Source organism: Mycteria americana, chromosome 9 (assembly GCF_035582795.1).
Source record: "Mycteria americana isolate JAX WOST 10 ecotype Jacksonville Zoo and Gardens chromosome 9, USCA_MyAme_1.0, whole genome shotgun sequence".
NCBI lineage: Eukaryota > Metazoa > Chordata > Aves > Ciconiiformes > Ciconiidae > Mycteria > Mycteria americana.
The window spans coordinates 2,446,690-2,466,239 of record NC_134373.1 but is presented as its reverse complement, the minus strand read 5'-3'; the positions used below and the strand labels follow the sequence as shown (position 1 = coordinate 2,466,239).

Genomic DNA, 19,550 nt, shown 5'->3' with positions numbered 1-19,550 from the left:
CATCAGCTAGTGCACCTCACCACCTTCCTGTTCTATGAAATGAGCTATTTTTTAATTATTTTCATCTTCGGACAATCTTATGTTAGACAAGAGAGCCCAGAGATCCAGAAAGTGAGTCTTCAGGTGAGTTCATTTTCCCTCCCTTCCTGCCAAAAAAAGAGGACGGTGAACCAAGACCTGAGCTGCAGCCTTCTTTGCACTGAAGCAAAGAAGCCGTCACCTGGAGAACTCTCCCCGAGCCCCGTGCTGCTGAGTGCCAGGAAGACCGCAGTTAGCTCCTTACTTATTGAAGTTGTAATTCTATCCCAGCTATCCACAAAAATATACTGGGCTGCTGCAAAAAGCAAAACCTTAGTCCTTTCTGTATCATAAGCGAATAGTGGGAGGTAACAATTTTTTCTTCTGATAGTATTCCATTTTCATTATAGAGTTATATATATTCATGAACCCAAGAGTAAACTTTTTATTCCAGGGATTAATAAACAGATTAAAGACCTTTAATATACATGCACCTTGAAATGATACCCAAAAAAATCCAAAGAGAATTTACATGTGAAACACGTCTTCTGGAAGATGAAATAGCACTAGCACCTTAAACCTTTCCATACTTGTTATTTGCTGAAGGACAAATCTCAGCCACAACAGTAATTAAAACCCCCAAATTTACCTAGCATAGATCACAAGCAAAACACTGTGTCTGTTCATGAGTTTGCAGTTAGTTCAAATGAACTCTGCAAAACCAATTCTTCAGATACAAAAATATTTAGATTGCTGTGTGTACCTTTACAACTCCAGTATTTATGTTTTCATAGGAGTGAATGTTCTCTAAGCATTGGGGCCTGGACATTGGTGTGTACTTCAGCCAAATTATTCACAGCCTCAAACAGAGCACTTCTTTTAGGCTCATGCCTCACACGGCTGCAGATGTGTCAGCGACACTAATTTTTTGTTTTTATTTTAACTTCCTTCCAGGATGTCTCTCTTGGTCTCCATTTCCTCCACCTCCTTTCTCTTCTCCTTTGTCCGGGCACCTTCCCCCATGCTCTAATCCTCCTGCAGCTAATGAGCAATAGTGGAGCATTGAAACACAAGCTGCTGCTGCTGGCACAGCTCCCGTTCAGCTGTTTGGCGATAGCACAGTTCCTGCAGCTAGAATTTTTTTTTTTTTTTTTTTTTTTTTTTTGAAGCTGATCCACCACTGAACAGCCGAGCAAAGCAAGACCAGCGGCAGCCAACACACTTGAGAAACCCCGTGAGTGCTCAGGTAAGAAGAGGTGGAAGGGAGACGAGGAGGAGGATGCCTGGAGACAAGGACACCGCCTGCAGACAGGCTGGCAGAGCCTGCAGGGTTTTAAGCACCACATAAGCAAACGCTTCACTTCCCATCGCTCAAAATAAAGTAAGAGAGTTAAGCACACAAAACCCCAAGTGTCTTCTCAAAGGCAAATCCCAATGCGTCACCTTCGCAGAGACAAGGAGGTAACACGCCGTATACAGAAACCAAGTCAGAAATCCAGGAACTCAGTGGTGCTGAACTGGAACTCGCAAAGCTGAGTCTTAAACAGCACAGGGAGCAAAACGTGGAATCAAAAGGGAACGCAAAGATTTGTACACAAGTACGCCTGTCGCTGTGCATACATCTACTTTGCATTTTAACAATTTAGAGATTCTAACTCGGAAGAAATCTTAATAACATGCAATTTTGTGGTCACTGGAAGCATATCGATTAGGCATTCAACATAAGCTAGCCATGTATCTTTATTACACAGTCTCACAATGTAATTGAAATCCCAAATAATTTCTAAGCAGAGTATTTTTCACCTGAGGGAGACATGTACTTCTTCCCAGCAGAAAGACGAGCAGGACCCAGGAAAGAACAAAACAAAGCCAGCTCTCAAAGGAAGGTTTTGTAAAAGAAAGGGAACCGCGGGGTTAGGCTGGCAAAGCTCTGTATATGCAATGCTCACCTGTGCCTCTGGAGGGCCCCCTTCATCTCTAATCAGCAGCAGATAGCTTTGTCCATCAACTACTATCTCCTTCTTGAATCTCCCACCTGTCACACAAAGTAACTCATTACAGAACAGAAAAAGCAAAATGTACAAAATAGAAAAAGGCTTCGCTTGCGGAAAAAAAGGTGATCTTTCGCAAATTAATGAACTACTATGACTATAAGTTAAGTTCATATGCATAGAAATTGCTTCAGAAAGTTAAGTCACGTACTTTAAAAAGAAGGCTAATGTGGAAAAAAGCCAACAACTGCATTACAAACACTGACTCCCATGTTGGGTGTACTTGGTTTTGACACATATAGTTAAAAGACAGTCGCCTTTGTTTTATATAATGGTGAGAAAAGTCTCGCTAAGAAAGGCAAACATGGGACAGTTGCGTCCAAACAGCATCAGGTATTAGAACTAAAATAAATTTCTTGTGTGAATTGGCATTTCCTCAAGAGAAGCCCAGTTCTTACGGCACACATGTAATGTTATGAAAATGATACTTCTATATTCACAAACCATGGTTAGGGGAAAATACTAGACACATGTTAGACAAAAAAAACTACAATGGTGGTATCTCTGTAGAGATGTACTAAACTAACAGAGAATGTTGTGCCACTTACTAGCAGGATGGATTACAGACCTATTTTGGAGACCTAGATAAAAAGAGCGGAGTCACAGCCTTCAGCCAAATTCTATTCCTGATCCTATTATTTCAGGGAGATGTAGAATATTGAGTGCTTGTGAAGACCAAAGAGCTGGCACCGAACCTAAGAAACCGAACCGGGGCGCGCAGCTGCGCCGTTCCCTCCTCTCTCCGCTGGCCTGACGGGGACTTCAAGCACGAGCCAAGGGCAGAATTGGGACTGCTTTCCTTTGGGGTCAAGCGTATTTCGGGCATCCTGCTGTGTCTCATGACAGACTTCAGATAATGACAAATCACATTTAGGGTTTCTGGTGTGACCGAGCCTAAGCCAGGATTAGCAAACTTGGCCTGCCTAAGTAGTTGGGTTGCGTTTAGGCTCCTCTCCTGGAAGCAAAAGCACTCTTATCTCCCCACCTAAGCCACAAAGGCCCCAAGGCCCCCATGCTTAGCATCGTCCAACCGCCTCACATCTGAACTTACCAGACTAAGATAAAACCCATCTACTGACACACGCTAAACTTCTTTCTTCACCCCCTTTTTTTTAACTGGAATTATTTCCAATTTGAACTCTACTTCCCAACTACGCTTACTTCAAAACTTGTCGTACTATCAAAACCAATGCATTTAAACACAGGATACGTGAGTGAACAACTCTGACTTGTTCTCCAAACAAGCTCTCTAAGCAAATAAGTCAGCACGTACGGGCTAACACTGATCCTCAAAACATTTGCACAAAAATTGCTAGCCTTAGGGAAACAAACTGGGTTAGACCCACCATTCCCCCAGCCCAACCATTACAGCAGGTTTCAAATCAAGATCACTCAACAGCTATGTGCAATATTTAAGCATGTTTAAACACATTTCTGTTTAATAAAAGACATAAGAACAGGGGGGGTTGTTTGTGGTTTTGTTGCTGTTGTTTTTGTGTCGGTTTTTTGCTTGTTATTTTTTTAAATTTCTTTACAAACCTACCCTATTACGAACAGCTTCGCAGTACCAAACACGCAACAATTAAGACTGTCACATTTCTGGTTGTTTAATTGCACAGAAGTAGAAGAGCTATGTATAGACTTTCAATATCTTGCTTACAAACTGGATTTCAGTTTTGCCTTCAAAGATCAAGTAGCAGATAAATAAGTATCATTAGTGAACTTGAATAATCAAAACCAAGTGTAAAACTTTGAAAGGAAACTAGCCTTAGCTCTCAGGAACTGAATTTCTATTATGCAGATCGTTATTTCTATATGTCGTCAATTAACGGTATACACTTCATAATGAAGCGTTAAATAAGATGAATTACTTAATATACAGCCCTCCAGAGAGGCTCTTGAGAGCTGTAAGTACCAATGGAAATGCAGCATATACGTGATTGAAGAGTGAAAGTTCTGCGTAATTCCCATTTCCTATTTCCTTTTTTTAAACACTGAAAGTTCACACAACTAATTATAAAATACCATGAACTGAACACATTTCAGAGCCAACTCATCATTCCCTCTTGTCAATAGGACACCTTTCAAGTCTCACTGTATCTTCAAACAGTCCTCAGAGGTATAAAGAAGGTACAGACAAGGTGAAATAAAAAGCTTAAGTAGAGAATTGGGAAAAAGAAAAGAAAAAAAAAAATCCATGGATGTAGTATTAAAATGCATATACACAGACCACAAGCGTGAGCACTATGAGGTTTATTCTTGAGAGCCACTTCAGGATCACTAAAGATTTTGTCTGCAGGAGCAGGTTTGAGAAGCGTACCATATTTAACAAATACAGTATAGAGGTATCCAACAGCTCTCTTCCTACGCAAATCCACATTAAGCGACCAGCTTGTATACCAGTTCCTCGCCCTCCCCAAAAACACTGTGCTTGGAGCTCAGTAGAATGATACTTGTAAATAATACTGTAAATAAAAATGTATTTTTATTTCCAGAATTAAACTCAAATCTTGACGTGCTGTACCACTTCACCACTGTCTGTCACACTGGAAGAGCAGTGTCAACAAACATACAGTCAATTTAAATCTATTCAAGTGGCTTCTTTACCCTTAAAAGCTGAGTATACTCGTTGTCTGGAATATGCACTAGTTCCTTGCACACCCTCACGCATTCCTTTACTTTTGTTTGGCTTTAGGTATTTCACAACAAATAGTTTAAATGTAATAACCCCCAGAACCAAAACGTTTAAAAGAATGCCCTGCATTTCCAACCTGTAATAAGCATTTCAAATCAAATCTGAAGACCCAGAAACATAACAGCAGACTCACGCTCATTCCGCCGTAAGAATTATTTTATGCAAATTTGAGATCAAAGCAGGACGCATCCCTATTAACTTACGTTTCTACACCATTAAAGAGCCCTTATCATGCGCACATCGTCACATTAGGTACTACACAGGACAGAGACTCAGAAAACCTACCTCAGTATCAAGAATTTACACAAACAGAAGTATAAACACTGAAGAATATACAGACTTCTGCCAGCGTATGAAGCCAAGGCCGTGTGGTTGTCCTGCAGGTATCTGTGGTCACAAGATTAAGGCAAAAAATAGACTGATTCTGCCTTTGACTTGATGAGCCCTGACACGACCCATCTCCAGGTCGGGCAAGTCAAAGCAGAGCAAGGGCAGCGATTTGGGGATGGTTCGGCTTGGACAGCACTGCGCTAGTTATTTTTTTAAAAATACATCTTTGGAGTTTGTAAAGCATCACAGGGCCATCGGGAAAGAGGAATTAGAGAGATCAGCCAGTTTGAATATTGAACTACCGCAACCTGTCAAAGAAGCCAAGTCTCCCATGGCTACAAAATACCACTGTATTTTTCTAAATATACACAGATATATGATGGAACCACAACGTACCATCTAAACTGACGACACTGAAAACAAAGAAATGACCACCTTAATTTAAAGAATGAGCTCAAAAACCCACAGCACTACTCCCAAGGGAGGCAGCTAGCTTTGTTCTAGTCCCATGAGCATTGTGACACATGCAGGTTTTTAATGAGGGAATTTCTCAACTCCCAGATGTACCTGCCAAAGGAGGCACTGAAAGAGAAAGACTGGCAGCCTGGACCGCAGCTCTGAAGGACGGAGCGATCGCTCCTGCTATGTCCTAACAGGCACGTCAAAGCACAGAGATGCTAGAGCGCAAGACATGCAATCAACAGCTGAAGTACACTTACTTGCAGCCCCAACCCCATCTCTAAAGCCGTAGAGAAGACATGCCAGTGAATACCTAATAACTCTCTGCAGCCAGACAGATGGAGCTGGAAACTGTTTTCATGAAATGTCACAGAAATTTTATAAAAACAAATCATTGAAACTGCATGGAAGCTTTAATTTGGGAGGATTTTAGTATGTGGTTTATTTATTTCCTCTAAAACTCTGTATTTATAAATCGCTGCATTATTCCCATTTTTCCAGGGCAAGATCAATGTCAATTCACAGACTCATTTTCAGACGTACAAAATTTTGCATAAGGTGGCAAATATTACTCCTGCATACGAGCCACGCACAATACCCACCAGAAGATACAGAGCGGTGCTTCCGAAGCAACCCATAACACCACCCACTCTCTTCTGTGCGTTACGCCAGATTCCTGCTATAAAAAGCTCCAGATAAAAATACAGCTTTGATCAATATAAAGCTAAATAAATTCTGCATGTCAGTGATTTACAGCCACGGCTAAAGACCCAGCACAAAGACAGAATACCAGGCTGAGGGAATCAACAAAAGCTTCCTAATCTCATTTCTATGCACATCATTCTACAAAGGTTAGTGCTTTGAATCAGCAGTAGGGCAAAACTGTCCTTCAGTAAATAGCGATACTAATTCTAAATACCGCACACACGTGTAATCAAAGGTGGTCTATATGGCAAGAGCTTTATATACATAGGGGATTCCACGGATGCAGGTTTTCACCCGGCTATGAAAGCCTGGCTGCCCCTTCCTCTAGCTGATGGCCGTTTCACTGCGTAATTGCTCACCCAAGCAGCCGCTGATTTTCATACTGTATCCCCAGGCTCGACTGCATTCGCCAGGCTCTTTAATTCAAGCAAATTGCCACGGGGATGAAGTTATTTGCCCATATGAGAAAGATAAATTCGGGGGGCTGGCCACATGACAATGCAGCGGCTGAATGTCTACCACAAGCATGGAGGCAGGGCAGGCAGGGGCAGGCAGGAAAGCAGAGACAAAGATAAGACTGAAGCAGCCGTAAAAGCCTCTATTTTCTATTTCCAATGACATGCGAATTTTGACAACAGCGGTCAGTTGTCTTACACGCACAGATTCTCTCTCCTTTTTTTTTTTCTTAAGATGGAAAATACAGTGCCAAGAATCTGGCTCCTCTTCAGGGAAACACGTTAAAAAGTCATTTATTCCCTCCGTTCGTACATACATCATTTCAGGACCAAATAGACAAAAATTGTTGGTTAAGCTCAGAAAAAAAGAAACGCTCGCAAAAAAGAAATGCTCGCAAAACCTTCTGCGACTAAGCAGAAGCACTAAAGAACGACGACTGCAACAGCCCAGCAAACCAACGCCAGTGTTGCAGTTCATCGTTACCCCAAATTTTTATTTAAATAAACTACTTTGAAAATGTTTTTCCTCAGCATTTCCACAGAAAGCATATTATTACACAAGAAGCATTAAAACTAAATTTTCACCAAATCAAGCTGTGCTCAGTGCTCGATGTCAATTCATATTGGTATCAGCAGCAGAGAAGCTATCACAAACTATCTTTCAGCCACATGTAAAGTTAGCTTTTAATGCAAATATTGTGCTAGACAATCCTTCAGAAACCATACGTGGTTGAGCTGGGTTGAACGTATAACCGCAGAAGTGCAAAGACCAGGGAACCATCGCTCTCGCGCGAGACTGCAGCCGCAAGCAGATAACTGCACCGGCTTCCCAGCAAAGCACCTGGGTAAAAAAACCCCAAAAACCAGCAAAGCAACCTAGACCCTTCACTGGTACCCGATTTCCCTTTTCTGCAGAAGCCATACAGGCAGGGCCTCTCTCAAAGACAGCTTAAAAAAAAACATGTTTAGGTAATACTGAAGTGTATGACACAGCAGAAAGTACCATACAGACTTAACGTTTAGCATGATAGAAAAACCATTCACATTTAAAGCAGCAGACTGATTTTTAGCAAGTACACCAGAATCACGCCTCTCATTTTATACCTGCCTGGAAAGAATCTATGTCTGTCTTTCCTCCTAAGAAAGGCACAACACCAAACTATATATGATTTTTAAATACAATAAATAGGCTTGAGATTTTAATACTGCTCAAGGTTCTAGCGTGAATTTGCAAAACTCTGAAACATTTTCTGCAAAGTGATAAAGCACCCGTGCCCTGCACGTAAGCTCTCACATCTCCGAAATTATTCCACAAACAAGGTATCAGACACCCATCAATTCAACATGATGAACTAACACATTTTCATCTGACATCTACTGCGCGTAAACGTAGAAAAATTTTGGCACGGAGCAAATGAAAGCTGAATACATTACATGTTGTGAGTATGCCCTTTTTCATAGTTCATTCACGTGAAAAAATATTTCTGACACTTCAAAGGGGAGGAAAATAACCAGCAGGAACCTGCGAGGAACCTCCTCCTCCTCCTCCGACAGCGACCCAGATCTCCTGTACTCCCCCCAAGGCCCCGCGTGCAGGAGCCTCGTGCGGCCACGCTTACCACCGCATCACCTGCAGGGCTTTCTCTGTACCCCGAACCCTGCCATTACACCTGAACCTGTTTTAAAATCCCTGCACTGCTGCTTGTGCTCCTTGTCTTCAGCATTCTCTCCAGCACCATCACCTCTTCACTTAGCACAGCTTTATTTAAATTTCATCAGGGCACAACTATGAATCTCAGATGTCGGAGCTTAATCAGACAGTAAAACTCTTCAGGTGAACATGCCCAAGTATTTTAAAAGCTATGCCTTATTAAGTATTAAAATGGAAGAGAAAAAAAGGCATTTGTACATTTACAGGGGTGTGACCAGTACCCCCTGCCCCTGGCCAGCATAATTACCACCATTTTATAAGGCCAACGGCCATCTGTAGTGCTGTCATCATCCTGCCAAGGACCCTAAAAGAACCTGCCTGACCCCACTGTGCCGGGTGACAAGGGCCTACAATTAAATTAATGACTCAATTCCTACTAGTAAGATAGGAAATCAGGCATATACGATAGCTTTTTTTAATTATTGCTTGGGTTATTTTACTTTTTTTTTATGGACAGCAGGTGCAGACAGTTGCTTACACAAGTCACACCCACTAATTGTATATACAAGTCTAATTTTAAAAGCTTATTTTTATCAAGCCAGCTGGAGACAAACAAAAACCAAACAGCAGCAATCAACTTCTTTGGGCAGGATGTGATACTACTTTAGGACACTCCTACCTGTTTCCATCACCAGTCTTTTCAAGTTTAAAAAGCTTACAACCCAAAACACTACCTTCCAAACAAAGTTCCTTACCAAGTTAGCCCCATGACTTAAAATACCATAGCTCTTTTTTACTGCAGGTCCTTAAAAGTTGCTTTATCACACATTTCGTCTTCCAGACACTAACATTCACACAGCTTCTACCTTTCAATGTATCATAAAAATCACCTCCTGCCCACATCTGCTCAAAATTTCTGTATGCAAGTTCAACTTTACAAGCTTCCAACATAATTTCAAAGATCTTAACATACCTGCTAACAAACCCTAAACTGCATAACCAAGATAAGCCAAAAACTTAACTCCTATAAGCACAGAAGCATAGATTTCAGGGGTTTTTTTTCTCTCTGTCTTTTTTTTTTAAATATCCTTTCGCTTTTTATACTTAGTTTATAGCTGGCTTCTATAATATCTGTCCTTTCATTACAGTATTACATTACAAATAGTAACCCTGAAGTTAAAATTGGACTTAGCTAGCTGTGATTATACTATATTGTGTCTGAACACACGCACAAAAAAAATCATACTGAGATCTGCTAAGGAAACCCAGACAAAGCAACTATCATAATATTTTTTTTTTTAATTACCTCCCAAAATATTCCAGTTCAAATATGAGAACAGAAGGGTCATTACATAGTAGCATACTGTATCTTAAGGGGTAGGAAAATCTATTTTCCACCTGTACTCTGTGTTTCACTGAACACCTTTTATATTAGCACCGCTCAGAACCAAGGGGGAGTGGGAGGGAGGAAAGAGAATGAGAATACTCAAGTGAATTACAAGTTTTTTCAGATGGATGTTACCTACTGCCGAATGGCAGCCCGACACACATACACAGGAAGTTTTAAAATTAGCAGCATTGAGGAGAACAGGTTGCCTGTTTAAAAGTCTCACTGGGAAGGAAGGAAAAGCCCGACCACGAGAGCCGGGAGCTAAGCTGACCCCCTCTGCCCCGGCACGGGACGCTGGCGGGGCAGGGGCAGCTCCGCACCTCCTGCGGGACAGGCTGCCTTTCCCGGAGCGCGGTCCCTCGCTCAGCCAAGGTCTCATCTTGCCATCCTGCACGGTGGAAGGCCCTTGCCATTCCTAAAACATGTAGGAAACCTAGTGACGGCCTGCTATAGCAGCAAATTAAAAGAGCTGTTGAGAGTTAAACACATTGTGAATAAAATCAGCTAACTACTATGCCCTACTTTCTGATACAACCCTCCAAAACAACGTAAGATTAAACGGAAGGAAAACCACCACCAATAAGAAAGCAAATACAAGCTGAAAAAGAAACATGTTTAAAGAACACGTTTAAATTCTGCTTTAAGATCGAGAGCTAGAGACTGGGCTATGATTCAGAAATACAACCAGAAGTACTACTTGAAAAAGAAAGTGGAAGGCAGGCCCTTCTTCCAGCAGCGGAAACTCCAAACTGGCTTCTGACTCAGCAGCAGCAGAAAGCAAAGAGCACTGGAGACCTAAGAGTCACTTTTATTACTATTAAGAGCCTAAAGTTCTAATAGCAGCTATAAATCCGAATTACAGTTTTCACCTGGGACACAACCTTCAGAGGAGCCAGCTACGAGAAGGGCACAAACCCTGCAGACATTAGTCACCAAAACCTTTGAGCATCCAAGGTGCAACACGTTAAAGACATCTTAAAGATCAGCCGACCCTCAAGGCACACAACCTAAAAGGGAAGTCCCTTCTAGGAAACTGCTTCTTCAGCACCTTCTCCCCAGGAAAAGAGCAAATACTTAACTTCTGCCTTTAATCAACGTAGTTCCTTATTTGTGCGACACTTTAAACAGCAGCCAACTTGACAGCTAGAACAGAGAGGTCTTCAAAGAAGTCGCTAACCCACAAGCCAGTCCCAGGGGGCTGAGGAGAGGAGATTGCAGAATACATAAACACGCTCTTTTATGCTAAGCCTGAAAGGCTGCAAAAGCCCAAGAGAGCCAACTGCAGCAATACTTTAAAATGATCAAAAAAAAGACAAGTGTTATCTTATATCTGGATGTCAGCATGAAATGCCAAATAAAAATAATCAGCTGATAGTATTATAACAAAATAGAAGACAAAGAACTGAAAGGAGATAATTCTGAAATACACACCTGAAGTCATCATTGCTTCCTGCACAGAACACAGCGTTTGTTTGCATTTTTACAGACCAAAAAAAAAAAAAAAAAAAGAAGAAGAAAAAAGTACTCCAATAGCTTCTGCTGCCCCACAAAGTGCTGTGTAAAGCTTGTGAACCATTGCACCGAGGATTTGGTGCAAATTCAATATGGAAAATTTCAGCTTCCCTATGTTTTGTGGCCTGAGCGCTGTAATGGATGTCATATCCGACTCCTTGAAAGGAACCCGACTTTAAGGTTCATGTGGCTTTTTTGAACTCATATGCACTTGGAATTCTTCTAAAATCTCCCCGTATAAGCTACGTGTAGATTTTTACATGTATGATGATTGATTTTATGGAAAACCATGAGTGAAGAAGCATGAAAGCTTCTCTTTAAAGAAAAGCATGTCAGCACATATTCAGAGGACAAATTTCTCTGCTATTCATTTACATTTCAGCTGGCTTGCTCACCAAGAACAGAACACACAGATTAGTCTGGGATAGAGCCTCTCCTCTTACTCATGAAAGATAAAATTTGGTTGTTTAGTAAATACGGCCTCCAGATTCCTACATATTTGAAAACAAATAACTAGATAAAAATAGCTAACAGCTTCTGTGAAGAAATTTGCAACCTTAGGAACCTAATTGTTTACAGAAGAAGAATTACATTTTTAGCCTGCACATGAATCATGGGAAGAAGGGGACAAGAATCCCTGTCTTAGAGAAGGAAAAGGTGGTCCAGTTCTGCTGCAGCTCCCATGTTCCGGTCAACCTGAAACACCAAACTATGATCCCCACCTCCCAGTCAAATCTCCCAGCGCATCCAGATATAAAGGACGTCAAAACATGGTATTCCTTTCCTGCCTTGCTTGTCCGAACACTTAATTTAACATAACGCAAGCAAAGAAGAATCATATTTTTCTTTTATTTCAGGAGAACAAGCTCCATTCTTGGTTTCATCTCGGAGCCCAGCAACTGAAGCATTAGACCTTTTCCATGAATGAAGCCAACCGGAAGGTTATCTAGGTTAATAGATTATGCTTGAACTTTTTGTACACGTATTTTGTAAGAGTCTATGGCCAGATAAAAAGCTCATGAGGGAATGCTGAACAAAAGCAGCTGAAGTAGTCTTTCTCAATCCTCCTTGCATAATTACACTCTGCTGAAATAGCTTGATATGGAAATAGTTACTAGACAGAAACGGGAAAAACATGGACATGCATCCCCCAATATGAAATTCCTACATGTTTTGGTAACAGGCTAGCAACTTACTTTCATAGTAGCCTCATTACATTCCTTCTTCTTTAAAGGGAAGGCTGAAGGTGACACTTTGTTAGTATTTAAATAATAAACATTAAGTTTTAGGACCATGCCTGTTACTCAAGTGATACACTGTTCATTGTAGGTACTGAAAAAGTTAATCAGTGACGGCTGCTATAGTATAAAATTATTTTTAGGTCAAGTTTGGAAAGAAAGCAAATGATGGCTGCTTTCTGGAAAGCACATTAAGGCTTTACTCTATAGTGCTTACTGGGGGAACGCATCTATTGTAGCCCTTAACACATAAAAGACCTCTAACTGCAATTGTAGTTAGAGGTCTATGTAGAGGTAAATGTAGACCTCCAACTGCAATCAAGTGGCACTTGAAACCTGATGGATCTTACCCTTCAGGGACGGGCTCCGGCGCAGTGGCACTCCGCCGGGCTCGCAGCTCAGCGGGGACGCGGCGGCGGCAGGGCTGCGGAGCCCAAGCGTGACACACGCCGCTGCGCCTCGCTCCCACTGCGGCGCGGTGACCGTCGCCGTGCACCCTGTGCCACCGCTTTCAACCCATTCTACCAATGACAGAAAGAACTAAAACGGGCCACAATTACAAAAAAGAAATGGGAAAGAAGAAATCAAAGGCAGCTGAATAATCTTGTATCATATAAGGAATAAAAAACCCCCATAGATATAAAAATCAGAGCAGTAAAAAAAGATACCCGGTAGTGGCTAAAATAACCCTCTGTAAGAGCTTCCAATGCCTTTCTTTTGTACTGTGTACTAAAAGGGAAGCCTGAGGATTATCAACCTAGAAGGTGGGAAATAGTATTGCAGAGATTCACATCCTACATTTTCATTTATATTACATTCATAAGTTCCTCCACACACAGATACATGAAATCTCCACCAACTACAACAGCTATTTGCTCCCCAAGTCAGGGTTATGCTTTTGAGAGCAAAAAAGTGTTTTACTCTACCTGGGGGGGAAAAAACAAAACCCAACAATCTTAAATATACCCAAATGTTTAGTTATTAACCTACTTAAAACATTTGTCCCTCACTTGAATGCCAAAGTAGAGCAGATTGCCACGAGATAATCATCAATTCTCCAAAAATTAGCAGCAAGAGAGGTAATTACCAGTTTCAGGCAAGAGGTTACGCCCTAAGTTACTTTAAAGCCAGTCTCCTAAGCATTCATTACACTGGAGACCTGCGCCCTTACAACTTTTTCACAAGTTACCAAAGGACAGCCAAACCAGTCGCTGCACCTCTTGCGCTGGCCTTCTCCCTTCAGTTGGGCCACAGAGCCACAGGTGCCACCACCTTAATTCTGTTTCCTCAGCAGGGAACCTGCTTCCTTCTTAACTCTCGCCTCAACTATTCTGCGTCTTCACGTTTAAGGGGATTTTGTTGATGTGACCTCAGGTCCCCTTTCTTGGTTTTCTTCAACAGAAGATACACTGGACACACAGATTTAGCCGTTCATGTTCACATTCAGTTGGCTATTCTAGCATCTCACTTCACTTTAGCAGTGGAGTGGGAGAGAAAAAAAAAAACCCTCCTTTTTCCTCATCCCAGCTGAGACACCTTGGACCACAAGCTATCCGCCTTTTTTTATTTTTATTTTTTTTCTTTTTAAAATAGGCTCACTGGAAAAAAATACTGAAAAAATCATGACATGAATTAGGGTATTCAAAGACATACCAGAGATGTGCAAAAGCCTTTAAGTCATGTTTCACGCCTCTGTGGCTTTTTGGAAAAAGACCCAAACAGTAACAGAATACTCCTGACACTCACTATTCCTGTAAACTTCAATTCACCTTGGTCTGCAAAGTACTTGGTCTCAAATTCCATGCACACGTTTCCTTTTGTTCCTACGGGTAGAATTAAATTTTAGGTGAAAAAAGATACCAGGTTGCATGCATCTTACTTGTCGTTTCAGCTATGTAAAAACACCCGGCACGCTGTTTACTAGTAGGTTTTTTCCCAGTCACTTGGAAGGTTCTTAGAAGATCACAAATCACTAAAACACCCTATTTCCCATCACTTCCTTGTTGTATCATTACAGGAAAAAAATTGCAACTCCCAGACTACTAAAATTCCCACTTGCTACAGGGTAATACATCCCTTCTTTTCTTACATCAAAATACATCTGATTTAAAAACGTGTCACATGGGACTATAGCTATGTGCATGTTAAATATGCAATGGGAGAGTCTAAAAGTCAATTTTCTTCCCAAGACAAACTTGTTCTTTGAGAAAACAAAGGTTTTCATGTTACAATCACACTAGAGACTAGAATTAATTCGAACAGAAATAAAAGTTGGGCCAGACGGAGAGAAAACTGCTTTACACTTCACTGTGATATGATTCTTGCTCTTGGTGGGGAGGTGGTGTCAGGCAGCAAGAGAAATACCTCATGTTAAAGAAAAGAGCCGAAGGAAACATGAAACCATCTTTACGTACTTCAGACTCATTTACTGGAATGCCAAAGCTACCTTAAAGGCCTACAGGAGATCTGGCACTTGTCTAATTCAGGGCAGGTTTCACGGTAATTGTAGCAATTTAGAAGGCAAAGGATAGCAGAAATAGCGGTCCCTGGTCGTAATCACCATTTTCACATGAAGCATGCATCCATCATTTTACCAATTAGATACTAATTATACGATGCCTGATAAATGTTGCTGTTAGTAAGCCATTTGAAGTCAGTAAACTTTGGTTTTTGTTAAATAGTCAAGCATCTCACACCTTAACGTCTGATATACATACTATTCTTTATCCGATTTAACAATCTAGCACATTTACAATACCTCAGAAAAGGAAAAGAGGAAGATCTGCACTGGTCTCCAACATGAAGGCTTACACTTAGCCTCGATTTATCAAAAGCTACGTTCCCGTGCAGAATGTAAAAATCGCAAGTCCCACACCGCAATGCTACAGAACCAGCTGCGCTGCTGCTGTATTTTCTATAGAACGGCAGCGTATGGACTTAGTTTGGACGAGAAAGAAATAAAACACTAACAAATCACTCCTGCAGATGTTTACTAAGGATAGTTTATATGGGTTGCATTTCCTTTAATACCAACTTGATTAGAAATCTTGACCCTATTCCTTACAAGGTGAATTAGAGCTCTTAATTATTCCAGTTTTTCTCCTGTTAATGAAATGGAATGGTGTCATTAGCGAGGCTTGCCAGCTACGCTTATGTGCAAAGAAATGACTTGACACTGCTTTTGTAAGCTAATCCTTTCAGGAAAAACAGTCGGAATGTCACTCAAGCACTGTAAATAAAAATCCTTGAAGACAAAGAGGACAGATGGCACCACTCTCAAGGAACACCATCTAAAATATTCATAGCTTAGGAGGAGAGGACTGTTAACCCTGTGAATAATCAATACATTTGAATCTCGCAAGAAAAAAAAACCCAAAATATTTTCTGTTAATGAAAGGAGGAAAGAGATCTGTCGCGACACTCATTTCTGCTGAAGACTTGTTATATTCAGCGCATCTACATACTACATAACCATTTCTGGCTACCAGCATCCAGAAGCAGCAGGCATAGACGTGATCGACACGCAGCTCCGTTGCAAGGCTCAATTATCACCCCATCAGTCCTAGCTACAAAGCAGCAAAAACATTTAAGGCAAGCTTATGAACTGGAAGACCTCATTTTTGCTGCAATGACACAAGAAAAAGCCTTGTCCATCCCTCCCTTCCCCTCTCCTCCCATTTTAACTACAATTCAAGACTGTTAAAACGTCAAGTACTATGCTTAATAGCTTCCTTTGGTAAGAGTTAATTTGAAACAAATGTTATCATAGATGCGAGAAGCTACAAACTATTGCTGAAAAGACAACTACAGCAAGAGACAAAAACAGTGAGATGTACTAAAGACTTGAAATCAAAAGGAAACAAATCAGAATGATACACAAAACAAGGGGAAAACACTATAGTACAGAAACTGCCGTCTGTCTCTTCAAAACGAGAGCTGCCATGAAGACAATGTATAGTTACCTGCATCCATATCTGCAAAGAATGGAACAGCCAGTAAGGAAAAGAAGGAACCAGAAATTCAGTGTCTCAGAGTTGGATTTAAAAGTTCATAAGGAGAATAGATAAAAAAAATCAAAAAGGTATTTAGTGTAAGACACACCTCTATAAGGTACTACAATATTTTTGATTTCAAGCTATAAACTTGGATTAATGTTAAACACTACAACGTTTTCACACATAAATTAATTTTCTATGGCATAAGAACATTTAAAAAAAAAAACAAAACAAAACTTCAAGACCAAAGATTCACTATATTAAACAAGGAACAAGTTACATCTTTAGTTTAGGCTTGTGAAGTTTTTTTATTCTCCCAACATCACAAACCAAAGGGCCCGATTCTGTAGAAATCCAGTACTAGGTACAGTAATGGTGGCTTTCAACAGCCAAATTCAAAGCAGCAGCACTACCGAGAGCAGTTAACTCTTCTCAGTACAGGACTAGAAGTTTCCCATATGGGCGCATAGTGGATGCCAAAGTATTTAAGGACGCTAAGTAGTTATGAAAAAGCTACAGTTATACTCATCATACATAATTATCTCAGTCTGGAGAAAGTTAAAGGAAAAATCTCCATGAACACTGAAATAGCAAATCGGATTCTTTACCGATTCATTTCTGCATGATTAAAAATGAATAAAGATGTAGTTTGTGGGGAAAAAAATAAATAAAATCAGTGAGATTTGCATATCCACATACCTTCAGGTGATTCCTCTTGGACATACGTGCCCGTCAGATACCGGTGTACAAGTGCAGACTTGCCACTCGCTAGGTTACCCACAATCCCCTGGAAAAAAAAGGGAAAAAGCCCAACTGCAATTAATCCCTGTACAAAGCAGTATAGTCAAGCAAACTCTTAATGCAGAAATAACTTCTCTGCACTTGAGAAGAAAGCCCACACAATAGAAACGCTCCAAAATATGCCGACAGATAAAGTAACTGCCAAAAAGCTAAGGCTACAGTAGAGCATATACACGACAAAATGTACAAACCAAGACCAGTTTATGTCAGCAGCACTCCTTTATTCAGCTCGCCACTAATGCTAAGTGGGAACAGCAGGCAATACTTAAGACTTCAGGGAAGAAGCACGAAGCTCAGCGCAAGCTTGTCACCTCTTTACTGAAAAATATAAATGCATCACTGAATTCTCATACTGCAAAATATCTCTGTAGGCTATCCACCACGTGATTCACACTGACTCACTACTGAAGCACGGCTATAGACAGATAGATCTTGGCATGTCCACTACGACTTGTTGAAGTCCCTTACTTTACCAAGAAGTTTACAACTAAACCTCCGTGCCCAAACATCTGACAACCAAACAGAAGTACGCGATCTTAAAGCATGCGTGATTTTTCTGTTAAGCTGGTTAGCTAGCATTTGTTTTCAAAATCCAGGCAAAAGAACTAGAATGTAGCCCAGCATCAAAGCAGTTTTCTTCCCAGAGGTGCTCAACTGCCAAAGACTTGAAGATTTGCTTTTTGTTGTTGCTTTAACAGGGCTGCGAGGAGTTAGGAAGCCTGCCTGCATTACTCCCACAACACCGAAGCAGCCATCCCTTTCAAGCCGCAGCCTCGCGCTGCTGGCCAGTGCAAGTCCTGCCGATTTGTCCTTGGGCCTGACCGTCAACCAGAAGCGGACTGACAGATGCAGCAAGGTCCAAGCCTGGCTGCCTGCCCTGCTCTGCAGAGCCCAGGGGACAGGAGGGATGGAGAACATACCTACTCTCTGTTTTAAATAAATGTCCTCTTTTTTTCCCCCCCCCCTCGCTCAGTTGCCACCTGCTTATTCAGATCTCCCTGTTGAGCACAACTCTGAGGACATTGTGCTTACTCAGTTTTGGGGGGAAGAGATTGGAACTTATCTCATCCTTTAAAACAAACCTAAGCCTACTCTATTCTTACATGTTTATCTTGACCCTAACCAAAAGGTTCAGAACGTAAGAGTCCTGGTGAGATGTACGCTGCTCATTTGCCCGAGTTTGCCAAATTGACAAGGGCAGCATGATCAAGTTACACATTAATGCACATTCTCTACTCCATTTTCTTAACCCTAATTGGTAAGAAACTATTCTCCGTATCAAAAATTGCTTAGACCAACAGAGTGATTCCACCTTAAACTAACCCAGTGACAGTTTTGGAGTCGGGGGGGGGGGGGGGGACAACGGACAATTACTTATTCTTTACAACCCAGAACAACTTTCAATTAAGACAAGGGTAACAGTGCTGCAAAGGATGTCCACTTCATCTCTACAGCTGACTTGGGCTGAGAGTAAAGAGAAGGCAGTCTCGCATCACCCTTCGGCCCCTGTGATAGCATAAGCTTTAAGAGTGATGAACAGTGTGGGCTACAGTAGAGGAAAAAAAACCCCAAGAACCCCAAAACAGATTTCAAAATTAATAGCAAACAAGAATAAACCATGACCTAACTTGGAAGTGTCAGGGGCAGAAAAGGCAGGGAAAAGGAAGCTTCACCCTCAACTTGTTCAGGTTAGCAGGAAAGAACTTGAACAGACAGAAAACAGTTTGTAATTAAAAACCAAAAAAGACAAAAAGAAATATAAAGAAACCCACAATAAGCATAGCTGCTATCAAAGAGCAGACCCACAAAAATAAAAAGGAAGCCACAGCCCAAGTGGCTGGACAACACACACCCATTTATTGGGCTTTGAGCTGACTTTGAAGAGCGTTTAAACCAGCGTATCATACTGGAAGCTTCTAATCTGACTTCTAGCTAGGAGAAATTACAGGCCACGCCAGTACATACCGAGATGTCTACACCTAAAAGTAAGTGCAAGATAGATGACAGAGGCAAACGCCACCTCTGCGGCTGACCAACTTTGCATTCTCAGACCCCACTTCCATAGGACAACGCTCTCTGGAAACACACTGCAGAGCTTCATTCAGGTCTAGCCAAGACAAAACCATTTGTCAGATCTGTTTTCCCCTTCAAGACTAGCGAGCTTCACTTAGAACCCAGAAAAAAAATAAGTTACAGAAGGTATCTTCTTAACAAGATGTAATTTTGCAACTTCACAGAAAAGAAAAAGCA

At 41.2% G+C, this 19,550-nt stretch overlaps 1 protein-coding gene across 3 annotated transcripts in view; it reads right to left on the bottom strand.

Moving 5' to 3' along the window:
- The window catches only part of AGAP1 (ArfGAP with GTPase domain, ankyrin repeat and PH domain 1), a 386,681-nt gene that overhangs the window by 236,313 nt on the left and 130,818 nt on the right, over positions 1–19,550 (bottom strand). For all 3 annotated transcript variants that reach the window (XM_075511168.1, XM_075511170.1, XM_075511169.1), the window contains exons 3-4: positions 17,199–17,286; positions 1,968–2,053 (exon numbers count right to left, since the gene is read on the bottom strand). In XM_075511168.1, the coding sequence (XP_075367283.1) occupies positions 1,968–2,053; positions 17,199–17,286 (174 nt within the window). The remainder of the gene's footprint in view (positions 1–1,967; positions 2,054–17,198; positions 17,287–19,550) is intronic.